This window comes from Vicia villosa, linkage group LG1 (assembly GCF_029867415.1).
Source record: "Vicia villosa cultivar HV-30 ecotype Madison, WI linkage group LG1, Vvil1.0, whole genome shotgun sequence".
NCBI classification, from domain to species: Eukaryota; Viridiplantae; Streptophyta; class Magnoliopsida; order Fabales; family Fabaceae; genus Vicia; species Vicia villosa.
In genome coordinates this window covers 167183216-167207145 of record NC_081180.1, presented here as the reverse complement: position 1 = coordinate 167207145, position 23930 = coordinate 167183216, and the positions used below count along the sequence as shown (strand labels likewise).

General features: G+C 30.6%; 1 protein-coding gene and 1 long non-coding RNA gene across 10 annotated transcripts; one reads left to right on the top strand and one right to left on the bottom strand.

Annotated features, from left to right (window-relative positions):
• Window positions 1-6783: 6783 nt before the first annotated feature.
• LOC131658948 (uncharacterized) lies at window positions 6784-9323 on the bottom strand. The gene is made up of 2 exons (XM_058928197.1): window positions 8246-9323; window positions 6784-7982 (listed from the first exon to the last, which is right to left on the bottom strand). Exons 1-2 carry the CDS (start codon window positions 9321-9323, stop codon window positions 6784-6786), a joined length of 2277 nt encoding a protein of 758 aa, XP_058784180.1.
• A 7042-nt stretch (window positions 9324-16365) lies between these two features.
• On the top strand, window positions 16366-20569 carry LOC131644617 (uncharacterized). Of its 9 annotated transcripts, none has more exons than XR_009296578.1 (8): window positions 16366-17032; window positions 18099-18723; window positions 19005-19068; window positions 19149-19186; window positions 19286-19444; window positions 19548-19605; window positions 19879-20097; window positions 20192-20569. It is a non-coding gene; the product is annotated as an uncharacterized LOC131644617 (long non-coding RNA). The 9 variants fall into 9 exon arrangements; XR_009296577.1 differs by having other exon boundaries at window positions 18011-18723; XR_009296574.1 differs by having other exon boundaries at window positions 16366-18253; window positions 18406-18723.
• The last annotated feature ends 3361 nt before the right edge of the window (window positions 20570-23930 follow it).

Here is a 23930-nt window from a genome sequence, read left to right as displayed (position 1 = left end):
TTGCATGCTTCTCGAATTCTAAGGCTTCCAAGCATCCTTTTAGGATAATACCGATCATTTGAATTTGAATCTTCTTCCTTTCGAGGCGCCAAACTAACCAATGTGACCGTCGAAGCAATTCCCTTCGAAGCTTCCAAAATATCCTAAGTTTTATTTTCCTTTCGAGAGTAACTCTTTGATGCTTAGCAAGATAAAACCCTTCACGAGCTCGGTATTTCGAACAACCTTCATAAGTTAGTTTCAAAATGGCTTTTGTCTCAAAAATCTTCACTCCAACTTGATACTTCTCAATCGTCGAAATTCTCTGCTAACACTCATACCCTTTTGTCTTAAAATTTTTGGTGAATATGTGACGTCGAAATCTCTTAAAACCATAAAAGCTTTTATTAATTTATCTGAATTGATAGTTGTAGAAAACCAAAAACATAGGTAAGGAGGTGAATTCGAATTTACAATACTTTATTTAGATACCATAAAAATATAAAATTACATTCATTAATTAAATTACCAATTTTTTTAATGAAATACTTTATTTAGATATAGATAAATAAACGCCTTATTTAATTTAGATATAGATAAATATATAGCTATAAAAATAGGATATCCCCTTTGAGCCGGTCCGTCAGGCCCGAAAAATCATAAGTTTTAGATTTTAAAATTAGAGCTCATATGTTTCAGGACTTTATTAGCCCTGTCTTGAAAAGGCCACTACTCATTAGGGTTAGTCTATATGGGTTGTGGGTAGCCAATTAGACCCGTGTAATTATAAATTTTTAAAAATATATATATTAATATTTATATTGTGTTACTCTAAAATAGCACATTGGTTTTTTTCACCTCACTAAAATTTATCACTATTTTATTCAATCTTTTTCTTTTAAATATTATACATTAATATAACCAACATTCTTTTTGTTGTATTATATTAGTTTTTCTCTTATGTTAAATATTTAAGTATTATTTTATACAATTTAGACATATATTATATTTAGATACACATTATAGTATTTATGAGAGATAATATAGTACTTAAAAATGTATTATGTTTAAAATAATATAATTTTTAAATTTTATTTATAATAAATATTATAGAGTTTTTATTTTAATTTTTTTAAATAAAAAGTCTGTTTAGAGTCGGGTAGCTCGAAACTCATCTAGGGCCGGACTCGGGTAATAATTCTCGAGTCCATATTACACAGAGCCTTTTTGACCAACCCTAAAAAACCCATGGCCGATCAGGGCTAGTCTTTTTAGGTTGTTCCAACACCCCATTGCCTTAAGGTTTTAGGCATATAAGTGGCATCAAAGTCTCTTGGAATCATGAATGTTTGACACATTGACACTTCCAACACTCTTCAGACTCCGCAACAAGTTGTATCAGAGTCCTAGTTGGCTTAGTGGAGAAGCAAGAATAGATTCTAGTATGTATCAAGGCTAGTGATGTGGGTGATTCACACTTGTGGGAAGAAATTGTTGGAATTCAAGTGTAAAAGTGTTAAAGTCCTATATCAACTAAGAATAAACGAAATGTTGAGTTTAAAACAAAGGTAACTCTTACCTTAAAATTTTTTGTGAATATGTGATTTCAAAATCTTTTATCACGAAAGTTTTTATTAATTTATCTGAATTAATAGTTGCAGAAAAAGAAAAAAAAACATATGTAAGGAGGTAAATTCAAATTTAGTTACCTTAAAAATATAAAATTACATTCATTAATTAAATTACAAAAAAAATATTAATAAAATACTTTATTTAATTTGGATATAGATAAATGAGAAAAAGGGATATGCACTGACAGTGTAAAATATTTTTACACTGTCAACCAATCACAACCATGTATCTAATTAAAACACAATTTTAATTTTAAAAAATTAATATGACAGAGCAAGTATAAAGATATTGATTGGTTGTATGTATAAAGTTGGTTTACAGTGCACTACCTTTAAACTCTAGATAAATAGAGGCCTTTATTTAATTTAGATATAGATAAATAGACGGGTCTGTTTTAATTCGCGTATGTGATTCGTACTTCGTAGGCCAAACCAGTGTTTTAAAAACCGGACCGGACCGGCCGGTCGGACCGGTCGAACCGGGAACCGGCCAGGTAACCGGTCTGGTTCAATAATCGGATCGGATATGTCATCAAACCGGTGGGAACCGGTGAAAACCGGTGAAAACCGGGAAAACCGAGAAAACCGGAAAACCGATGGTTTAATTGTTTTTTTTGTTTTGTTTTTTTTTTAAACTTTTTTTTTATACTTTTTTTTTAAACTTTCTTTTAAACTTTTTTTTTAACTTTTTTTTAATATATTTAGTAGTGTATTACTTAAATAGCATTCTCACATAGTTTTTTTCGTAAGTGACAAATTAAAAATTTTATTGTCTATTTGTTATCTTTCCTAATAAATTTTCTTAAATAGCATAAATATATTGAATTTTATTTGATTTTCTTTTTAGGAGGATCCTATTTTGAATTAAATTTGATACACATTGGAGTTATTTTGTTATAAACTATTCAATTAGATTATTTTGTAATTAGACTTTGTTTAAATTATGTTGTAATTAGACTTTGTTTGCAATTAGACTTTGTAATTTTTTACTATTTTGTTATGTGTGATACCTTTGTTTAAAATTTGAATTTAAGTTATGAAATTGTGAATTTATGATATGATATTTTTAAAAAATTTAAAAACTAGTTATATTTTTTTAGAGACTGAATCATCCGGTTCGACCGGTTTTATACCTATATAATGACAGGTCTATTCAACCGAGTTATCCGGTTTAATCCGGTTTGGTCGTGCGGTTCGACCAGTGACCCAGTGGTTCGACCGATAAACCAGTGACCCAGTACCCTCACCGGTTCGATGACCGGTCCGGTTTTTAAATCACTGGGCCAAACGAAACCTTATTCTTCATACGGTAAAGTTAGAAACGCGTGTGACATGGTAATTTGTGCCATAAAAGGATAATAATACAAACAAATTTAAAGTCTACTTATAATTAATTAAAGCTTTTTACAACCTGACGCTGTCTATTAACAGTCACCCACTGTTTCCAATTTTAATCCATGTTTGGCTACACCCTGTTTTCAACACACAGTTGCATTGGCTTTTCTCACATATTCACACAATTTAAACGTGAATTTATACAAATTAGTACTTGTAGAGTTCGTAGGGTCCGCTGCAATACCGTAATTTTTCTATTAGCCAAAGACGCCCTAAACCTTAGAATTAAACACAAGACATTAATCTATCCAAGTTTCAGAGACCTTAACATCTGAAGAAGAAAACCTGCTCAATAAATTTGCAATTAATTGAAACAGATCTGATCTATTTCACATTATTACATTAATTAATATCAAACACAATAATAGAATAATGTTACTATAATCTCTAATATAATACAGTAGCAATTCTAATAATAACATTACTAATAATATATAACAAAGCTCTGACCCTCTTTGTCACGAGAGATTAGTCTTTATAGATGCACGCAGAAGATGTTTGATTTCTACGGAAAAATATTTATAATAAAGTTACTTGATCGCCCTCCTCTTCCCTTGATTCAGTGCTAGCAGCTAGCTATGTTCATGCCAACACAGAAGCATCACGATACATCGACGAAGAATGTAGAATCTCGCTCTCTGATTCTTCACAAGACGATTACACTTCCGGCCAAAAGACTTACATGGATAACAACAACAAACATGTTGCTGTTGCTGTTGCTGTTGCTGCTGAGGATGTTGGTTGATTCGGTTTGTGTCGTTAATTTCTTCCACTGCCAATGCCATGAATGATGATTATTCTGTTTCTTTGTTATTGCCCAATTGAAACAATACAATAAAATATATGTATGGAATTGTTTCCACACTATATGTATTTATATACAGAATGAGAAGAGTATAGAGCCAGTGATTTTCTGGATCAGGTGTGGACTGTTACTTTGGTAATTAACCCATTTGTTGTCAGAAGCATATATGGAAAATGGCATGGGCCATTAGATTTTGTTGGTTATATATTTTACCATCCTAGGCACTATTTGTTAGCCATCAGAATAATTCTAGTTGGTTCAATTCTTTTTCTTCGTTTTTCCTATTCCCCGTAATTGAGTTCTTTGGCATGTAGTGAGAGTTCACGCTTTCTCCATGCCTTAGGTTATGAGTATTTATTAACAATAGTAACAAAAACAGTAGAGTAAAGATACGGGCAAATCGAATGAGAATGAACATAATAGTTTCTTTAGACAATTCAATTAAGTGTGTTTATATTATTATTCAAGATAATGTTACTTTTAGACAAGATTTTTTATTTATTTTGGTTACTTTTGGATTGTCTCTATTTCTACAGCAAATTAAGTTAACTTTTAAATAGATAATTTTAAAAATCGAGTTCCTATTCTTTTGGTCAAAAAGAGTATGTTACCATCTCTCAGTATTTTGTGGATAAGATAACTTCAATTAAATGGGTGTGGGTATAGATGCTTAGTATCTACCTATTTTATCGTGCATTATATTCAGGTGAATTATTATCTACCCAACTCAAAAAGTTGGGTAAAGTTATCTCCTTTGTAAAATGCTTTGAAAATAACAAATATTTGTAATATTTTAATAAATAATTAAATGTGTTAAATGAGATGAAATTATGTGATTGGTTGGAGATACACTACCCAATTTATTGTGATGGTAGAGAAATTGTCCCCTCATATTTATCTTCTTACTTACATATTTGTATTTAAATTATGGATATTGCTAACCAGTGTCCTCAGGACAATGGTTAAGAATTTTTTTAAAAAATAATTTATTGAAAATTTAATATTTCAATTTTTGAGGCATTAAATACGTAAATTACCCAGATAAATTTACTATTTTAAAGTCTTAATCATTGCCTTGAGGGCACTAGTTAGCATTTCCCTTAAATTATTACTCCCTGCGTATTTTATTATAAGTCATTTAGAAAAAAAATTGTATTTAAATATAAGTCATTTTACAATTTCAATTAATAATTAATAATAATATTTTTCGTATTATATACTTAAATATTTATTATTCTCTCTCATTTTAATTATATAAATATTTATTTTCCACATGTCATTAATGAAGAATAATTTTGTAAAAATCTTTATAATTTCTCATTTTTATACAATAATTATTATTGTTTTTAATATATGGGAAAAGTCCAAAACGACTTATAATAAAAAAACTGAGGTAGTATAATATAAACTTTATTAAACTTTTACATCTAAAAGTTAATTTCATCATTTATGTATAATTATGTATAAGAAGTTAGTTACAAATTTTAATTAAATTTATAATAGCTTTTATACATACTAGATATATGGCCCGTGCGTTGCACGGGTTTGATTAGAATTTTTTAAATTGTAATTTTTCTAAAAAAATATTTTTTTAAAATTATATTATATTTTACCATATTGATTTTTTTGGTGTTCCTATGTTAATCCAATAACTTCATTCACATTTTCATGATTTTATTTATTTATTGTTGTGGAAGAAATATGTTGTGACTTGATTAATGGATTGGTTATTTCATGAGGTATAGAAAACTATTATTTATTATGGATCAATGAATATCACTAATGAATTAAAAAAACTTTATATAATCATCTGAATAAATTATTTAATTTTACATCAATAATTAAATTAACGAAAAAATGATTTTGAAAATTAAAATAAATTTTTTTCAATTTTATAATTGATGATTTTAATATCTATTAATTTAAGTTATTAATGTTTTTAGCCAAACTATGTTAAATATTTTATTAATAGTGATATTTAGATTCTTAAATATAATTTTATGATAAACTTTTAGATTAGTTCTCATATTTCTCTTCCATTTAATAAAATAAATCAATTATTTATAATACATATTATTTCAATATTATAATAAATCAAATACTCTATCATTACATGACTCTTAAATAATATTCAGAGTTTAGTAATTTCAAAGTAAATCAATTATAACTTACAACTAAATTTTATTTTATAATTTTACTTTTCGTAAATAATTATTTAATTTTAGAGAATATATAAAGATAGTTATAATTAGTATCATACTAATATAAATTAAAATAACAAAAACAATTTAAAAATAATAATAATAAAAATAATATAATTTATAGGATTTAATTGATGTATAAAATAAAAAAGAAAGGCAAACCATGGTCTCAATGGTTATTTTGAAAAACAATGTACCACTAGGATACACCGTGTTTGCCTGCTTACTCTACTAATTATAAATATATTAAGCTATTAAGTTTTCAACCATGTGAAGACAGGAAGTAAAAATAAATTAAATAATCACAAGTAGTTGTTGAAGTTTTTATTCATTCTCGACGGAGCATGTGTGAATTCATGGCATTATCAACAGTGTTAACCACTAAATTACCACCACAATGAATCATGAAACAAATTATATTTCTTCTTTGAAGATTATTTAGCTATTGGGATATTTTATATGAAAAAAATTTGTATGAATTTAATCATTATATATATTTGATATTTTTCTTTCTATATTTAATCATTATATATATATATATATATATATATATATATATATATATATATATATATATATATATATATATATATATATATATATATATATATTTGAATTTAATCATTCCTATATATATTTGATATTCCTTTACCTATTATTCATATAAAAAGATAATAATTTTTTTTTTTGAACCAATCAAAAGGATATATTAATTCAAAAAACATTACAAACAAAGGCAATCCAAAACAGGATTCAGCCAATCAAAAGGATCCTATAACATTAGACTTGCCACATGCAATCTAAGTTTCCTATTATCCCAACCTCTATATGCTATATAGTCAACTATTTTTTCCACAGTGTTACTTCTATACGTATTGCTATTGAAAATAAGATCATTACGAAATAACCAAATTTCGTGAACTGCTTCCGTGACAGCCAGTTTAAGGAGCATTGCTCTCCATCCCTTTCCTTTAGTATTCTTCAAGATCCAAGGCAATTCTAAATTCCAAGGCAAAGGGAGGTGTTGAATATTGAGCCAAACCAGAACAGCATTCCACACTCTCTTAGTAGCAGGGCACTCAAAAAAGAGGTGATCCACTGTTTCCTCCACTTGATTACATAAGCTGCATATCTTATTATCCAACATCCCGAATCGATATAGCCTCTCCTTCGTAGGTAGTTGACCGTGACACAACATCCAAAGAGTAATACGGGCTCTAGGCCGAGCAATATTGCGTCTCAGCAATGAGTGCCAACAGACAGAAATATCATCAATCAATCGATTATACACAGTTTTCATAGAGAACTTACGGATAGTGAGCATATGCTGCCAGTCCGAGTCGATGCTAGCAATCAATGGTTTGCAGTTCAGAATTTTCCTCAGTATCCATGTCCAGTTCTGCCCCGCCTCTACCTCCATGACATCCTTCCCTTTCAGATAAACCTTATGGATCCATCGAATCCAGAGGCTATCGCTTTTGTTACAAATATTCCAAAGGCATTTAAGGAGGGTAACTTGGTTCCAAATGGTGATATTAATAAGTCCCAAACCTCCTTGCTTACACGGACTGCATACTTTATGCCAAGCCACCGGACTCTTCCTACTAGCTTCCGATTTACCTGTCCACACAAAAGTACGACAAATAATATCAATTTGCTTCAAAACAGATTTGGGGAGGGGAAAATTAAGCATCCAATACTGAGCTATGGATCCAATAACACTGCGGACTAACTGAACACGACCAGCATAACTAAGCATCTTTGCGGACCAGTGACGGATTCTGCTTGTGATTTTATCAACAAGTGGAAGGTAATGGTTCACACTAAGCTTTTTGCTGCTGAGGGGAACACCCAGGTACCTAACAGGGAATGTTCCTTCATCAAATCCTGTTATAGCTTTGATGCGGCGCCGGTTCTCGTCATCAACACTACCATAAAAAGCCTTGCACTTTCGAGGATTGAATATAAGGCCTGTAGAAGCAGAAAAACTATTAAATGTATTCATTAGGAGCTGAACTGATTGTGCATCACCCCTACAAAATAAAAGGATGTCATCAGCAAACGCAAGGTTCGTTAATTCAAGCGACTTGCACTTGGCATGGTGATGGAACCCCGGACCATGCTGCATCTTCACCATACATCGGTTAAGGTACTCAATCAGCAAGACAAATAATAGAGGGGATACAGGATCTCCCTGACGAATGCCTCTTTTTGCTTGTAGGTTGTTAGTGTACCTGCCATTAACTTTAAAACATAGCAAACAGAGTTGACAAGATTCATCACCCAATTAGTAAATGTATTTGGAATACCCATCTCCTTCATAATACAAGCTAGAGCATCCCAATGAACCATATCGTACGCCTTCTGTAAGTCTATCTGAAACATACATCGGGGCGTCCCTGTTTTCCTCTCATAACCCTTTAATAATTCATAGGCAAGATGAATGTGATTGTGTATATCTTGTCCTACCACGAAAGCGGCTTGATTAACGTTGATGACGCTCGGGAGAACTTTCCTCAATCGAGCAGTGAGGATTTTTGAAATAATCTTCAGGAAAGTGGTACAACCCGCAATTGGCCTATAGTCTCGAATACTCGTCGCATTGTCACCTTTCGGAATGAGTGTAACCACAGTTTTATTAAATCTCCCATCTATCACACCTGTTCGAAAAAATTCAGTAACAGCAGCCACAATATCTTTTTGCATAAAAGGCCAACATTTTTTAAAGATTTTGGCGTTAAATCCGTCAATCCCAGGAGACTTATAGTCACCAATACCTTTCAGGGCAGCTTCTATTTCCGGTATCGTAACTTGGCAAGTAAGGTCTATCTGCTGGTCCAATCTTAGTTGGCTCCCCTCCCTCATGGCAGAAATGTCTATGTGTTGGATGCGCCTAGCCCGATCCCCCATAAGACTACCATAAAAATCCAGAACTTCTTTTTCTAGATCATTCTGCTCAGTTAGAATTTCTCCATTCTCCTGTTGAAGGAAAGTGATACAGCTTTTATTCTGTCTTGCCTTAAGATATGCGAAAAAGAACTTGGAGTTATCATCACCCTGCCGTATCCAGTTGAGTTTAGTCCGTTGTCGCATCCTGGATTCCTCATGCTCATGAATCGTGTTGATATCAATAGAAAGCTGTTTGATCCTCTCTATAAGGATATGGTTCTGCCTATTATTGATAAGTTCCAGTTGGGCCTGATGGAGACTAGTTCTAGCAGCCTGTAGTTTAATCCCCATATTTCCATTATCTCTGCTAAACCGTTTAATGTCCTTCTTCAATCTCTGGAGTTTAAACCAAAGACGTTGCATTGAGGAACCCCTCGACGGCTTCTCCTACGACTCCTTAGCCATAACCTGAAAACCATCAACATCCAGCAAATAATTGTTGAATTTAAAGTGATTATGTCGTCTATCTTCAGCAGGACCCCTGATAAACAACATGGAATGGTCAGAAAGGTTAGGAGGTAAAATACTAAGGACATGGTTATTAAACATCAGAAACCAATCACTATTGCAGATTGCTCGGTCAATGCGAGAATAGATAGCGCCTGTGACATGTCTATTGGACCACGTGAAATGTTCGCCCACATTATCCATTTCTGCCATATTAGTAACCTGCATCATGTTAGTAAGATCACAGTACTCGTGGATACCCACAAACTTACCCCCAATTCTATCTTGAGCCGATGCGACGTTGTTGTAATCTCCAATGACACACCAGGGACCAATTTGAGTAGAGTGGATATTGATGATCTTTTTCCAGAGCTCCTTCCTCAACTCCAATTGGTTGTGGGCATAAATTCCAGTTAACCAGAATAAAAACTCACCATTCAACTTGGATACACCACAGTGGATATGCTGGCTTGAGCTATTACAAACACTTAGTTTCACCTTAGAATCATCCCACACAATCCAGATACGCCCATTAGGGTGATCTTGATAATTATCAATATATCATCCTGGAATTCCAAGACTCTCCCTGATCTTATTAGCTTTACACTTCTTGACTCTAGTTTCAACTAAAATGCTAATTATAGGATGAAGATTTAAGAGCCGGGATTTAATCTCTTTTATCTTCCCCACCTTATTCAGACCCCGGATATTCCACGAAACAATCATGGTCCTCTGTCTACAGCCACTAGAGGCTCATTCACAACCCCTAGGACATCATAACCATTAGCACATTTCACCTGTGAAGTGGAACCCATATCAATGGCCTTGCCACGCCCACTGCCACTCTTTCCTATAACAGTCCAGATATCTGCATCAAACAGCCCAGAAGTATCCACCTTATCTTTAGGTATGTCAACCTTAGGCTTAGAACTTGCTTCCTCGATAACTTTTGGTGGATCAACAATAGGTAGAGGAACAATTTTCGGTTGCCATTCCTTCTTCTTGTTCCGGTTTTCACAATTGTGTCCAACCACCTGACATTTGTCACAAAACTTCGGTTTCCACTCATATTCAGCTTTCTGAATGATAGACTTCCCCTCCTTATCCTTAATGACAATGTCCTCCACAAGTTTCTGGGTGATATCAACTTCCACAAGAACTCTAGCATAGGATACTCGTAACTTATTAAAATGATGTGTAACAAAAATTAATTGTTTTATTGGTTACGATGCTTAAAAAAAGAGAGATAAAAAACTATAAATATAAAAATAAATTACTTCTGAATGGAAGGGAGTTGTGAATCAAAATATTATTGTTAGTGGATGCGAGCTTTGCCATGAAATTTGTAATTTAATTTGTCTTCACAGAGCATATGGATAACTTTAGTGTTTTCAAATAAAATATCTTTGATACTCTGGATGACCCAAAGTTTTGTTCCAAGTAAAGTGTGAATCGTACCGCCAAAAAAAAAATCATTTATAATAATGCATAAATAATTGAGGGAGTTCACATAAAAAGTAGATTCATATCAAACTACTATTTTTGTTTATTAAAGATCTCAAATAATTAAATAAATAATTTAAATCAAATACACATTTCTCTCAAAGATTATTGTTAAAATTATACTTATATGAGCTACAATTTTTCTCATAATTTTCAAGTAGCAAGAATGCAAAAGTAGAAACAATATGAGTTTTCTTTACCCCTTCTTTTCATACACATAAAAAAAAATTAGATATGAGACATCTACTTACCTGAACGAATATTAGATTTTCCAAACAACAATAACATAATATAATTTATCAACATCTTCTTATGATTCACATGAAAAAAAGTCATCAACTAAAAGAATATAAAAATAGTTAGATAGGAGACTAAGAAACGTTGTAACAGAATAACTTGAGTTTCTATTATATGCCACTAAATTAAATTGCAAGACATATGTAAAGTTAAACAAAAACAATTATAACAAATGTCACTACAACATTTTAACTATACGACAACGAAAGAAAAGTGTTGCGAAATCTAAAAAAACCGTTGCCTTTAGCTATAAGAACGGTTTTTATGCCGTGCTTGACTGAGGCGTTGCTGTATCTTTTCGCAACGGTTTTTTACCCAATGACAACGCCCTTGAAATTACCGTTGTTTTAATTTTCTTTAGAGAACGGTTCTCAACAACAACGGTTTGGCACCGTTTTGAGATTAAAACCGTTGCAATTGATGTATTTGTAGGAATGGTTGATTTATTTAATACAACAACGGTTTTTAGCCGTAGTGTATTTTAAACTGTTCTGATAGGCATCCATCTAAATTTCTTCTTCAATTGCTGCAGCAACGCTTTCTGACCGTTGCAACAAATGATTTGTTTTAATAAATATAAAATCAATTTATTTATAAACTTGGTAAATAACGTCAATCACCATTCATAATTTTTTTATATAATAATATTCATATACAAATTTTATTATGATCTTATATTTTAGAAAAATTACATAACAATAAAATATTCAATATACATATCATAATGTCAATCATTATTAATAATCATGGTACCATATGTAAGCAACCACTTCATCACACTTGTGCTGTATAATTTAGGTTGTGAGTATTTGTCTATCAATTGCATATGTTTTCTTGCTCAAAACAGCTTATGGTTGTGGATCCAGAAATTGTTTAGGAAAAATGCTGTATAATTGGAGCTTGACATATACCAGTTAATCGCGTCAATTCCCGTGTTGATGCTGAGTAGTATCACTGCATAATATGACATATTTATTTACAATGGTAATTTAGTAAATGAAACGAATTTTATGGTAAAAGTTAGTACACTCAATGATTTAGAGGGAGTACCTGGTACCATATGTAAGCAACCATGACAGGAATCAATACTATGAACACCTGCCATGCAGCTTGAGACATCACAACAATAATTCCCAAGAGCTGAACCAGATTGTAGGTCAATCCTCACACTAGATTTGAAATATTCATATCTACTGTACTTTGGTCTGTCAAAGCCTAAAACAAACCAGCAAAATTAAAATTTAGATAAGCAACAAATGCTGTAGTGAATTTGTAACTGCATTATGTATTTACTACAGCGAAACTGTTTCTGCAATGATGAGGTAAAAAACTAGTTTCTTCAAAATAAACAAGCAAACCAAAGAATTATCGACATGTCAAATATTAAATACCATTAAACATAGACATAATTTCAAGAAAATCCTCATGATCCTTAATCAATTTTTTTTCATTAGCTATCTTGAAGAACTTAAAGAAAATAATTTTAAAACAGCTTATGAATGTGTAATAAGAAGGTTCCATAAGATTAATATAAAATTCCTACAAGTTTTTATGCTAGCATATATAAATTTTAATAAGTCAGTCTAAACAAACTTCAATGACATGTTTACTTACCTGATAAAGTTCCAAAAACTGCAACAAGCTTCCAAACAAGAGTGCAGTAATACAATTAAGGTCATTTGTGTCCCATATCTTCAAACCTGTGATGAAGCTAAAACTATTATCATGTAAACTAAAAACTAATCTACTTAAACTAACTTACTAAAAATGATACATTGAACAGTTTGTACATAAGCAACTTAACTCTATAAATGTCGGACCTAAGTCACATATCAACTCTTCAACAAATTAATGGTCAAGTACATTTATTTAAAACATAAACCAGATTTACAGAGCAATCACTCATAAGTCTCTCACCTTGGTAGGCTTTAAATGGACTATAAACCAAATTCATAATAGTTTACACAAAAAGGACTATAAAGGGGTCCCACTATGAATCATCAAAAAGGAAATATCACAAGAGTTCTAGTGGTAGAAACATGTGCTTTATTCCTCACATTTACCAATGCTTATGAATAATATATGTGGTTATAGAGTATGTGATTAAACTGATTTTTTTATTAGCTTTTGATATCTTAAGTTTGACCATTTACACAAGGAAAATATAAACCTCAAAAAACTCAAACTTCATCTTGGGGGAGCCTTTGTGTTTGAGTGGTTACTTATCATTGAAATTAACTGAAACGTAAGAAAAAGATGGCACCTTATCAAACACAGACGTAAGTAATCTATAAAGTCAAATGTCAAATACTTTACCCAAAAATCTTGTCCAATAACTAGCCAAGATGTTGTCCTGCTACTAATGAAATTGCTTCAAATCAAGTTGTGAATCATCATGAAATCGTTCCTGTGATTTGAAAGAAATAAGTTAGTTTTATAAATATAGATATTATAACACAATTTGATGTTACTTTGTGAGTGTCCTGATCAACTAATTAAGTGACCAATTAGCACAAGTAAGATAGTCCTAACTATTGAGAGAGCTCTGTTTGTGTTCTTCACATCTTACTTTATATTCTTTTTAACCACTGCACCATCGCTGCGGTTCTTGCCATTATCAATTATATTGCTTTTTACGCCATCACCACACCGTACCTAGCTTAGTTATTGTTTTTGTTTTCATTAAACTCTTCTTACATTTTTGTCCTCTTGAAAAGTCTCTCTATCACCATTCACCACTTGCATCATCACTACCAGCCCTCAGTTTTACGTCACCTCTAGATTTGAACTAAGGAACCATTTACCTTCACCTTTAGATTTGTGATAGAAAACCAAGAATCGTACTCTATTCACAAACTTTCTCTTAAATCAAATTCAGATTCTCTACCAGATGATGTTGTCTCTATGGTTGGGGGCTTCTCCAACAAACCATCACCTTTACCTAATCCTCTAACTATCATTGTCATTACAAAGTCATAAGAGTGAGTGAAATAATGTAATGTTTATCACCCGATGTAAAGACAAAGTCAAATGAGGTTTTTAATTTCTTTTCTTAAGAAACAAAAAGTAATACCAAAATTCAAGCAAGACATGCACACAAAAAACTCACATGAGAACTCTAAATCCTCATTTCACATACATTAAGCATCTTGAAAGTTGGATAACATTATACCTTTCAGTAAGATTTGAATTTAAAATTCAAGATATGCACTTCCAGCAAAGATGAAATGTACTCTTGGAAATAGTTTGATAACTCATTAATGAAAATAGTTATATATAATGCCAATTGCAAGTAACATATAAGCAAGATGAAACTAACCTGTACTTGATGGTTCACGAGTAGTCTCGCGGTATCTTCTATGTGCATGTCTGCGAAGCAACATTCCTACTTTCCTTTAACAACAAAACACACCGAATTCAGATTTATTTTCATCTTCTGTAGCAGCAACAATCAATGTGTTTGTTTCTTTTGGCATTTGAATGCCCCGTCACTTTGAGACCCTCCGTGTTTTAAAATGACAAGCGTATTTAGCCCTGTTAAATTCAATGAAAACATAAAGACACAAAACCATGTATGACATGAACAACCAATATAATTAAAAACAATGAATCATCTTTTAAGATTTAAAATAAATACAGATAGCAATACCAAAACAAACAACTAAAACATGACATAATATAAGTGAAAAAATTGAATTATCCTTTTAGATTTAAAAAGAATAGAGAGAAATACCAAAACAAACCATGAAAACATAAGATACAAAAGATCTGGTACCTTCAACATGCCTAAAAGATTTTCAACCTTAAAAGTTAAAGAAAATAAATGGGTTTGTGAGTTTGAGAAGAAGCAATTGAATGAAAGGTTGGTGATAGAGAGATTGTGCGATGCTCCGTCAAACCTATCTGCGTGAAGTTGAGGATCTTTGCTGCTCCATCAAACCTACGTAAAACCGTAGATCTGTGCTGCTCCGTCAAGCCCACGTGTAGCCGACAATCTCTGCTGCTCCGTTAACCAACAAAATTTTGTCACTCAAAGGTTGGTGATAGAGATATTTTAGCCGATAAACCTTAGGGTTTTCACAAATTTTCTTCACAATGAAAACACAGTGACAAAATTAAGACGCGGATTTTGGGGAATTTCTGATTTGGAAATTTTAGGGGAAATAGGAGGGATGTTTCAATATGGAGGGAAGAAAATTTAATTTGTCGTAATTTTTGAGAGTTTTGATACACTGATATTGACCTATTGGGAGGGAAGACTAAGAGCTTCTCTTGTTTTAGCGGTAGACTGAAAAATTTCACTGATATATAGGAACGGTTTTATTAGTTTTTTTAATGAAATATACTAATAGTATAAGAGAACGGCCTTATTTATATATATTATATTAAAATAAATGAAAATTATATGATAACGGTTTCTACGCGTTGCCAAATTAAATAGTAAAAGACCGTTCTCCTTCTCATCTTAACGAATGGTTATTGACCGTTGTTTAATATTTGTAAAAAATATATATGCTACTACAACGGTTAATAAATTTTGTTGTATATTAAACTCTATGAGAACGGTTTTTTTACCTTCTAAAAGTTAGGTGTTGCCGTAGAGTTAAAATGTTGTAGTGTGTGAAGAGTACCACCAGAGCACCAATGATTTGTTTGAATGAAACAATGATAACTCAATATCATATATAGGATAATAACCAATCAAATTAGTGATTAAAATTTCAATAAATGAGTGAATTGCCATGATTAAATAATATAATAGGAGTTACAAAATAAAAAAGAAACCGTTCAAATATTTATTTGGTATATTAATATATATTTATTTTATCAATTATATTTTTGACTTATTATTTTTATGATATTTTATCTCCTCTTATTTTTTTAACCTTTAACTATCTTTTACTATTCATTTCCATAAATTTCAGTTTAATTATTAATTTCAATTCGTTTATATTTTAATCATTATTGTTACTATAAATATAAAAATATAAATGAAATGATAATAAACTAGTATCATATATCTATATATATATATATGTGATGTGATGTGATTATGCATAGAAGAATAATTAAAAGTATAAAATAATAACTAATTAAATTTAGACAATCTATCATATAAGAAAAGTCTACCATTTCCTCAATTCTCAGCCATTCCACATCAGCATCTGTTCTCCCAAAAATCCACATCAGCCCTCTCAATTTTCTATTCTCTCTATCTTTGTTTCACGTATCTATTGCTATTCCAATTCCAAAAACGGTTTCACATGTTCTCTTTTTTCTACTGAACTGTTTCTATTCCAATTCCAAAACGCGGTCTCTCTTTCTATCGATTTGTTTCTTCTTCCTCTGCATCTTCATACAAAACTCTACTCCACTCTCGATCGTGAACGGTAGTGCGACCTCTTTCTCAGATGAAAGGGCGTCGGTTGTTGGTTGAAAAGTTATGTAATTGATGATTTTGTCGTCGTCGCTCATCTGTTTCACGAGACAGAAGAATCATGACCCGAACTGCAACAACAATAACTCTGTTTCCTTACTCAGCCATGTTCCAAAACGAGTCGTTTTAAACGACAAACTCATCCATGTTTTCTCTTATCTCATCCATGTTCCAATCACCTTTCTATCGATTCTTTTCACTCTTTCACTAATTTGCTATTGGCGGTGCAGATTCTGATCGTATTCATCAATTGTAGATTGCAGAACTTATAATTATGTACTTGCTGAAGGGTTTAAATGAATTAATTGAGTCAAATATTGTTCAGGTTGCTACTGCCGTTAGAGCGACAGGGGACTACCCAGAACGGCTTGGGGAACCTCCATGTCAGGTATAGTTTTCTAAATGATGTTCATTTTGGTAAGCTGTGTTATCAAATATCGCCCATGGCAGCGTAATAGTGTGTATACATGGCAATTTTTCGGCTCGCTGCAATGGTAAATATCAGCCGATATTGCAGGTTGTTATGCCATAATCCGCTATAGCGGCACTGCAAAATGGCTAGCAGTATCAGTATGGCTGGATTTTGGCTCTCCGCTATGGATTGTCCTCTGCCATCGACAACACTGGCACTCACGCTGAGTGCTGACAAGTAGGGAATTGCGGGTTCGAAGCCCCGCCTCAGTATATCAAATATTTGTACAACTTCAATTTGAGATTTGCTTAAATGATAATGTTGATAATTTATTATATGATTCGGAAACTTCTTATATTTACTATTTAATAAATGTTATACTAATTGTGGCTTTCTTCTTATGAGCAGTATTATTTCAAGGGGAAACATTATTTCTTGATGTCAAGCTATTATATATGTCTTTTCGTTTAAACTCCGGTACACTACACACACCATTGGAGTAAATTGGTTTGCCATCTATAAATTGGTTTGATATCTATATATGTAAATGATGAGTAGAGCTTAAAGGATTTTGTGAGTGTGACAGCACATATCTATCTAACCATAGTCTAACTATTTCCATTAACATTTGGAAAATATAGGGGGGTGGAACATATCTATTACAAATCAACCTTCATTCTGCTTCAAAAGGTTTTAAATAAGTAGATGTATTTTCCTGGAAGTTCTTATAATTGATTGATTTTTACAGACTCCTATGTCATCTGGAGCATAAGGATTGCCTTGATCTCTAGAGTTGTCTATGGGCTATTTCATTGATGTTATTATAAGTTATAACTAAAAAAATACAGCCACCTATTTTCTGGTCATGTATTCCAAACTTCAAGAAAACTACTTTGCATATTCTAATGATTAAAATGATATGTACATACCCTGATCATTTCTGTTTTGTCTTAGAATGGAATGCTTGCATTGCACTAGAAACTAAAATTGTTACAGCGTAATAAGATGGTGCTCCCTATGTTAGTGAAATTGAAATTGACAGGGTCTGAATTTTGGTATAAATGAGTTGGTGATCGTTGGTGTGATAGTATGCGAGAAGTAGAAGAGAGCATGGTGTCATTGTCTGTGAGTAGTGTTCTCTTTGGAGCTTTAATCTCTTTGTATTATTTCGCCCTTCGTTGAATGGCTTTTAACAAGGTAGTGGATTCTGAAAGAGTTACTTTTCAAAAACTGATATAATCATTTTAGTCCTTTTAGTTTTATCTTATACACATTTATATAGGAGGTCTAACATATTCCAATCATTACCATAACTGTGTGTGATCATAACACATGGAATATGTATCCAGATTACTAATAACTGAAGAATTGATGCAAATTGCTCTTATTAAATAAATGCATAATAAAAGACACTGCAAATCATGACAATGTGAAGAAGAGATTTCTGGCAAAAGTACTGTATAAAGACCAGAAGAAGAGGGAGGGTGAATTACCTGTACAGAAACAAGCGATAGGCCTATCCATTTGCACATCTTATAGTTCGTTTTGATGAAATTCTTGAACTGGTCAAAATTCCCTGAGGGGTCCTTAGGGAAGTCCTGATTCAGATTTCAAAGTTAAAATGGATCAGACCATGGTTGTTGAAGATAAGCTACAGTCTGCGACGGGTACCTTTTATTTGACTCTCTTTGAACACCACTCTTTCATCATATTTTAATATTAAAGAATCTTACCTCTTGCACTGTATTTTTTAATTTTACAAGATCTATAATTATCATGTCAGTTATTTTTGTTGAGTTAAGCTTTAAGCTTTAATGAGTAACCTATAATCACTTGAGCGGTTAATTATGGGGTTCCTGTTTTGATTCTCTCTATCTATGTTAAAACTGTTATTAACTATATTCTTCTATGATGGAAGTTCTCATTAATTTGGTTGATTGTGTGACAGGGAAAACTCATTGAGATTCACTTTAGTGAAACTGGAAAACTTTCTGGTGCTATTATTCAACCATGTAGGTTTTCTGCTATTTAAGTTTACTGTTAGGAGTTTGCAAGTTAGTTTTGATCATTCACATGCCCTATTTCTTAATAGGCTTCTGTTGCAACTACCACAAAGGGATGCATAAGCAAGTTAGTTTGGTTACTGACACCTTTTTTGCATTGAATATTGATGTTATGTTATTTTAATTTCAATGTTGAAATGATTCATTGTTTTTTTTGGCTAATTAGTATTTTCATTGTGGCTGAGGAAACCCTGACAAAGTTCCTTTCCAAGGCCACTTGAATTGCTATCGACGAGGTCCGGATGATTGCATTGTTGTTTACCACAAGTATAGTGGGATAGCAGCGGTACGTGCCTGCAGCTTTGTGAGTGTAGAGCCCACAAAGGTAACATTCTGCTATTTCTGTGGTGATGAGCACTGAAGATGTGTTTCTTGTGTTAGTTGTGTCTTTTAATGACTAACCTTTTCATGTGACTATTTTATCATAGGTTGTTGAGATACTTGAAAACTGACTGTCATGGAATTGTGAATGTCGATGTGTTGAAGGTATGAAATTTTATGGTTTTCTCTCCTTTCTTTTTGATATCAATAGAAACATGTTTTATTTGAGTAGAAAATCAGATTCTAAAGTAATCAGATAAGTAGATGTTAATAAGAACATGAGAGATTGATCACGGATTTCGACAATGCTTAGGGTTATAGACTATGAAGTTGTGTTTAAATGCTAGGAAATGGTTTGTGTTATAGAGCATTAAACATAATGTGTGTTGCTTAATGTATGTATGTGACCTTTATGCGGGTATATTTGAATTTGAGAAGCGAAGCTACAACGAAACAAGGTGGAAAGAAGCATTCCTCATCATTCCTTAAGGACACGATTACTACCCTTCTTCACACGATCTGCCAATCAGAGAAAGCCTGTTATGTTGCTCACATAAATAGCTACCTCGCCGATGATCCATTTCTGAGTCAATAACTTCCTTTGGACCCGGCTACTAATAGTCTATTTGATCTATCAAAAGATGGCATTCTTCTGTGGTATATAAGCAGGGTCTGCTGATTTTTGAGTTTTACTTGTCTATACTAGACTTTAATGTAACACCAGTTTTGATATATGTCATTTTTATTGCAGTAAGCTTATTAATGTTGCTGTGCCTGGGACTATAGACGAGCGAGCCATCAATACGAAACGATTGGATTGGATTGTTAATTTGCTGAATAATAATGCCAAGTTGGCAATGATCAAAGTATATTCATTCCCAAGTTTCTTACTTATCTTCATTCCCAAGTATATTCATGTCCCTTGATTCCAACTTCCAGCTGCTTGTGTTGTAATGATAGGTTTTTATACTCTATTTGCATACATGCTTCATTGAAATGTAATGAGTCAATGTTGGGCTACAGAAGTTTACTTCAAATTATAACAAAATATGTACATGGATGATGATTGCATTCAACTTAATGGTGATTTTGGGATATGTAATATGGGGTACGTACATCATTTTAGACTTGATATTTCTTTTAGATTCTTCTACCCTCATTTAAGTTTTTCAATTTTTAGTCTTTCATAAAATATATGATCATGCAAAATAGTTGATGTGCAAGATGCCCAGATCAGTCAATATATTTTTTTTTTGAATGATTTCCCTTTTCTTAAAAAAAAATCCACTCAGTAATTTTTAAAAATAAAATAAATAATTTGAGAATTCCAAAAATAGTTAGTTAAATAATAAAACATTTACTAATATAACTTATAAAATGAAGTTTTTTGTTTTTTAATTTTAATTAAAACCCATGTCTTCAACTCATTTTAATGCACGAGTGATGTAAAGTTCTATTTTTTAATTTAAAATTATTATAAGTTGTTAGCCGGGCACAATTTGTCAAATTAAGTTAACTCAAATTTTAAATACACTACTTTACTACACTAATCTTATCAATCAATATTTTAAGTAGAATTCAAACCCTCTCTTGTCCTAAATCTTATTTTATTTATCTCTGAAATATTTAATTTTGCATGATGATTAGGTTATCATAATAGTTAATTTTAATGATAGAACTTTTGAGTGCTTAAAGGATAAAGTGGTTTTGAAACTAGATGTATCAGTTGAGAGTAAAAAGTATTTTACTCCTCTAAAGATCTCTATATAAAACCCTATGGTTATTTTTATATAGTTTATTACAGTATTATATGTAGTTCTTTGATTAACACCACTCAGCTCAAACTTGATCTGCCAAGTTGTTCAGTAGGATCATGATTTCAGCATTTTATAGTGTTATATTAAAGGGCCGAGAATCCATTTCCTATTATTTAGCATAGATTTAAAATTAAGCAAAATCTTGAGTAGCAATATAAGATGGGGAGGAGAGGACAAAAGAAATAACCCAACTTTGAAGCTCTATGGAATTATTCTTGATTAAGTATTTTTAATATGGTTATTAGAAATATTGACAGCTTTGTCTGTGTGATTTACTGATATTTAAATGGATGTTGTTGTATGTTGTCACTGCTTGAAATTGATTTCTGAATGCTCAAAGAAAAAAAGTTTTATTCTCTAAATTTTGAGGTTCATTTAACTTTGGCCCTATGATTGGAGCAATTTTCTTACGCCACTCCAGTTTCATTTGTAAACATAGATATGAGGTTCTCAATAGGAGTAAGTTAGACAGTATAAAGGTAGGATCTATGATCTGTAATCTAATTTCTTTTCTTTTTTCTACTTTCAACTTTTAAATGAAAGTTAATTTTCATTTAATAGTCTTTAATTTTTTATCTAATATTATCCTAATTATGTTTCATTTTTCTATTTTTTAAAGTATAAAATATTACATACAATTAATTAATTTTTTATAATATTTGATTTTTTTTATATTATTAATTTTTTTATATTATTAATACTTTTATATTTGATTTTTTTATATTATTAATATTTTTATATTTGATTTTTTTATATTATTATATTAACCTTTTCCTTCAAAATTTATTTTTTTCCTATCATCTTTTATTTTCCCCAACCATAATGCACGAACACGACGGGTACCCGTGCGAACGCACGGGTAAGACACTAGTTATTAGTCTAAATTTACATTAGTATTTTAAGTGAGTGAATAGTCAAAATTAAATATTGAATGAATAGTCATAATAAATAATAACTAAGTAATAATTAATTAAATAATATATTTGGAATAGAAAAAGATATATAGTTTAAATAATTAATAAAAAATATATTTTTAAATTATTATTATTATATCATGTTCTAATTTTTTGAATAGAAGGGAAAATTATTATGATATTATATTTACTCGAATTTTTTAACCTTTCACTATCTTTATTATTCTTTTTTCCTCTTCGTATTTTTCAGGGATTCAAGTTATTCGTGAACTTCAGGTCAGAGCTATTCAATTCATTAGTAGTATTATAAACTATAAAAAATATTTTTATTAATTTAGTCTCATATGAATTTTATATTAAAAAATATTTATGTAATTTAGAAGAATTTATTTTATAGGAAAATTATTTTTATATAAAATTTCAATTCGTTTCTATTTTAATCATTATTTTTACTATTAAATATAAAAATATAAGTGAAATGATAATAAATTAGTATTATATATTTTTATATATGTGCTGTGATGTGATTATGCATAGAACAATAATTAAGATTATAAAATTATAACTAATTAAATTTAGACAATTATTAGTCTAAATTTACATTGATATATTAAGTGAGTGAATAGTAAAAATTAAATATTGAATGAATAGTCATAATAAATAATAATTAAATAATAAGAGTTTTGGAATAGAAAAAATATATAGTTTAAAGAATTATGTTAATGACATTTTTAATTTATTATTATTATATTGTGTTCTAATTTTTGGAATAGAAGGTCAAATTATTATGATATTATATTTACTCAAATTTTTTAACCTTTCACTATCTTTATTATTCATTTTTTTCTTCATATTTTTTCCAGGGATTCAAGTTTTTCATGAACTTCTGTCCAGAGCTATTACTATTATAAACTATTAAAAAAACATTTTTATTAATTTAGTCTCGTATGATTTTATATTAAAAAATATTTATGTAATTTAGAAGAATTTATTTTATAGGAAAAATATTTCTATATAAAATTTTATTAATATTATAATGTTATATTTACTTTATCTTTATTATTTAATTTTTCATATTTTTTAGGAGGTTTCAAGTTATTAATTTATTTCAATTCATTACTATTTTATTCATCATTACTGAATATTAGGAGTTACAAAATAAGTTCAAATAATTATTCTATTCATTATTACTATATAATTGGATTTTTCTCATATTTATTTAGGAGGTTTCAAGTTATTAATTAATTTCAATTCATTACTATTATATTCTTCATTACGAATATAATTACTAAATAATAGGAGTTACAAAATAAGTTCAAATAATTATCCTATTTATTATTATTATTATTATTATTATTATTATTATTATTATTATATAATAGTAGTTACAAAAAAGAAAAAAATTAGTTCAAATATTTATTTGATATATTAATATATGATCCATATTAATAGAATAAAGTTTTATAATATAGAAAAAAAAATATATATATATATATATATATATATATATATATATATATATATATATATATATATATATATATATAGGTAATTTAAAAGAATTTTTGTTATAAAATTCTTTTTAGCTAAAATTTTATTACTATTATGATATTATATTTACTCTAATTCTTCGACCTTTCTCTATTTTTATATTCAAATGGAGAGAGTAATTTGAATTTATGATAAAGTAAATATACATAAATAGGTCGATATTAGACACTACTAGAAATACTCTGTTTTCCTGCGGATTTACCTGCGG

Excerpts from the sequence above, each read along its gene's own strand:
- LOC131658948 (XM_058928197.1), bottom strand. The coding sequence starts at position 9,323 with ATGCAACGTCTTTGGTTTAAACTCCAGAGATTGAAGAAGGACATTAAA. Across the intron at positions 7,983-8,245 it reads TGTTTTAAAGTTAATGGCAG|GCCTTATATTCAATCCTCGA; the intron begins GTACACTAACAA and ends CTGCTTCTACAG.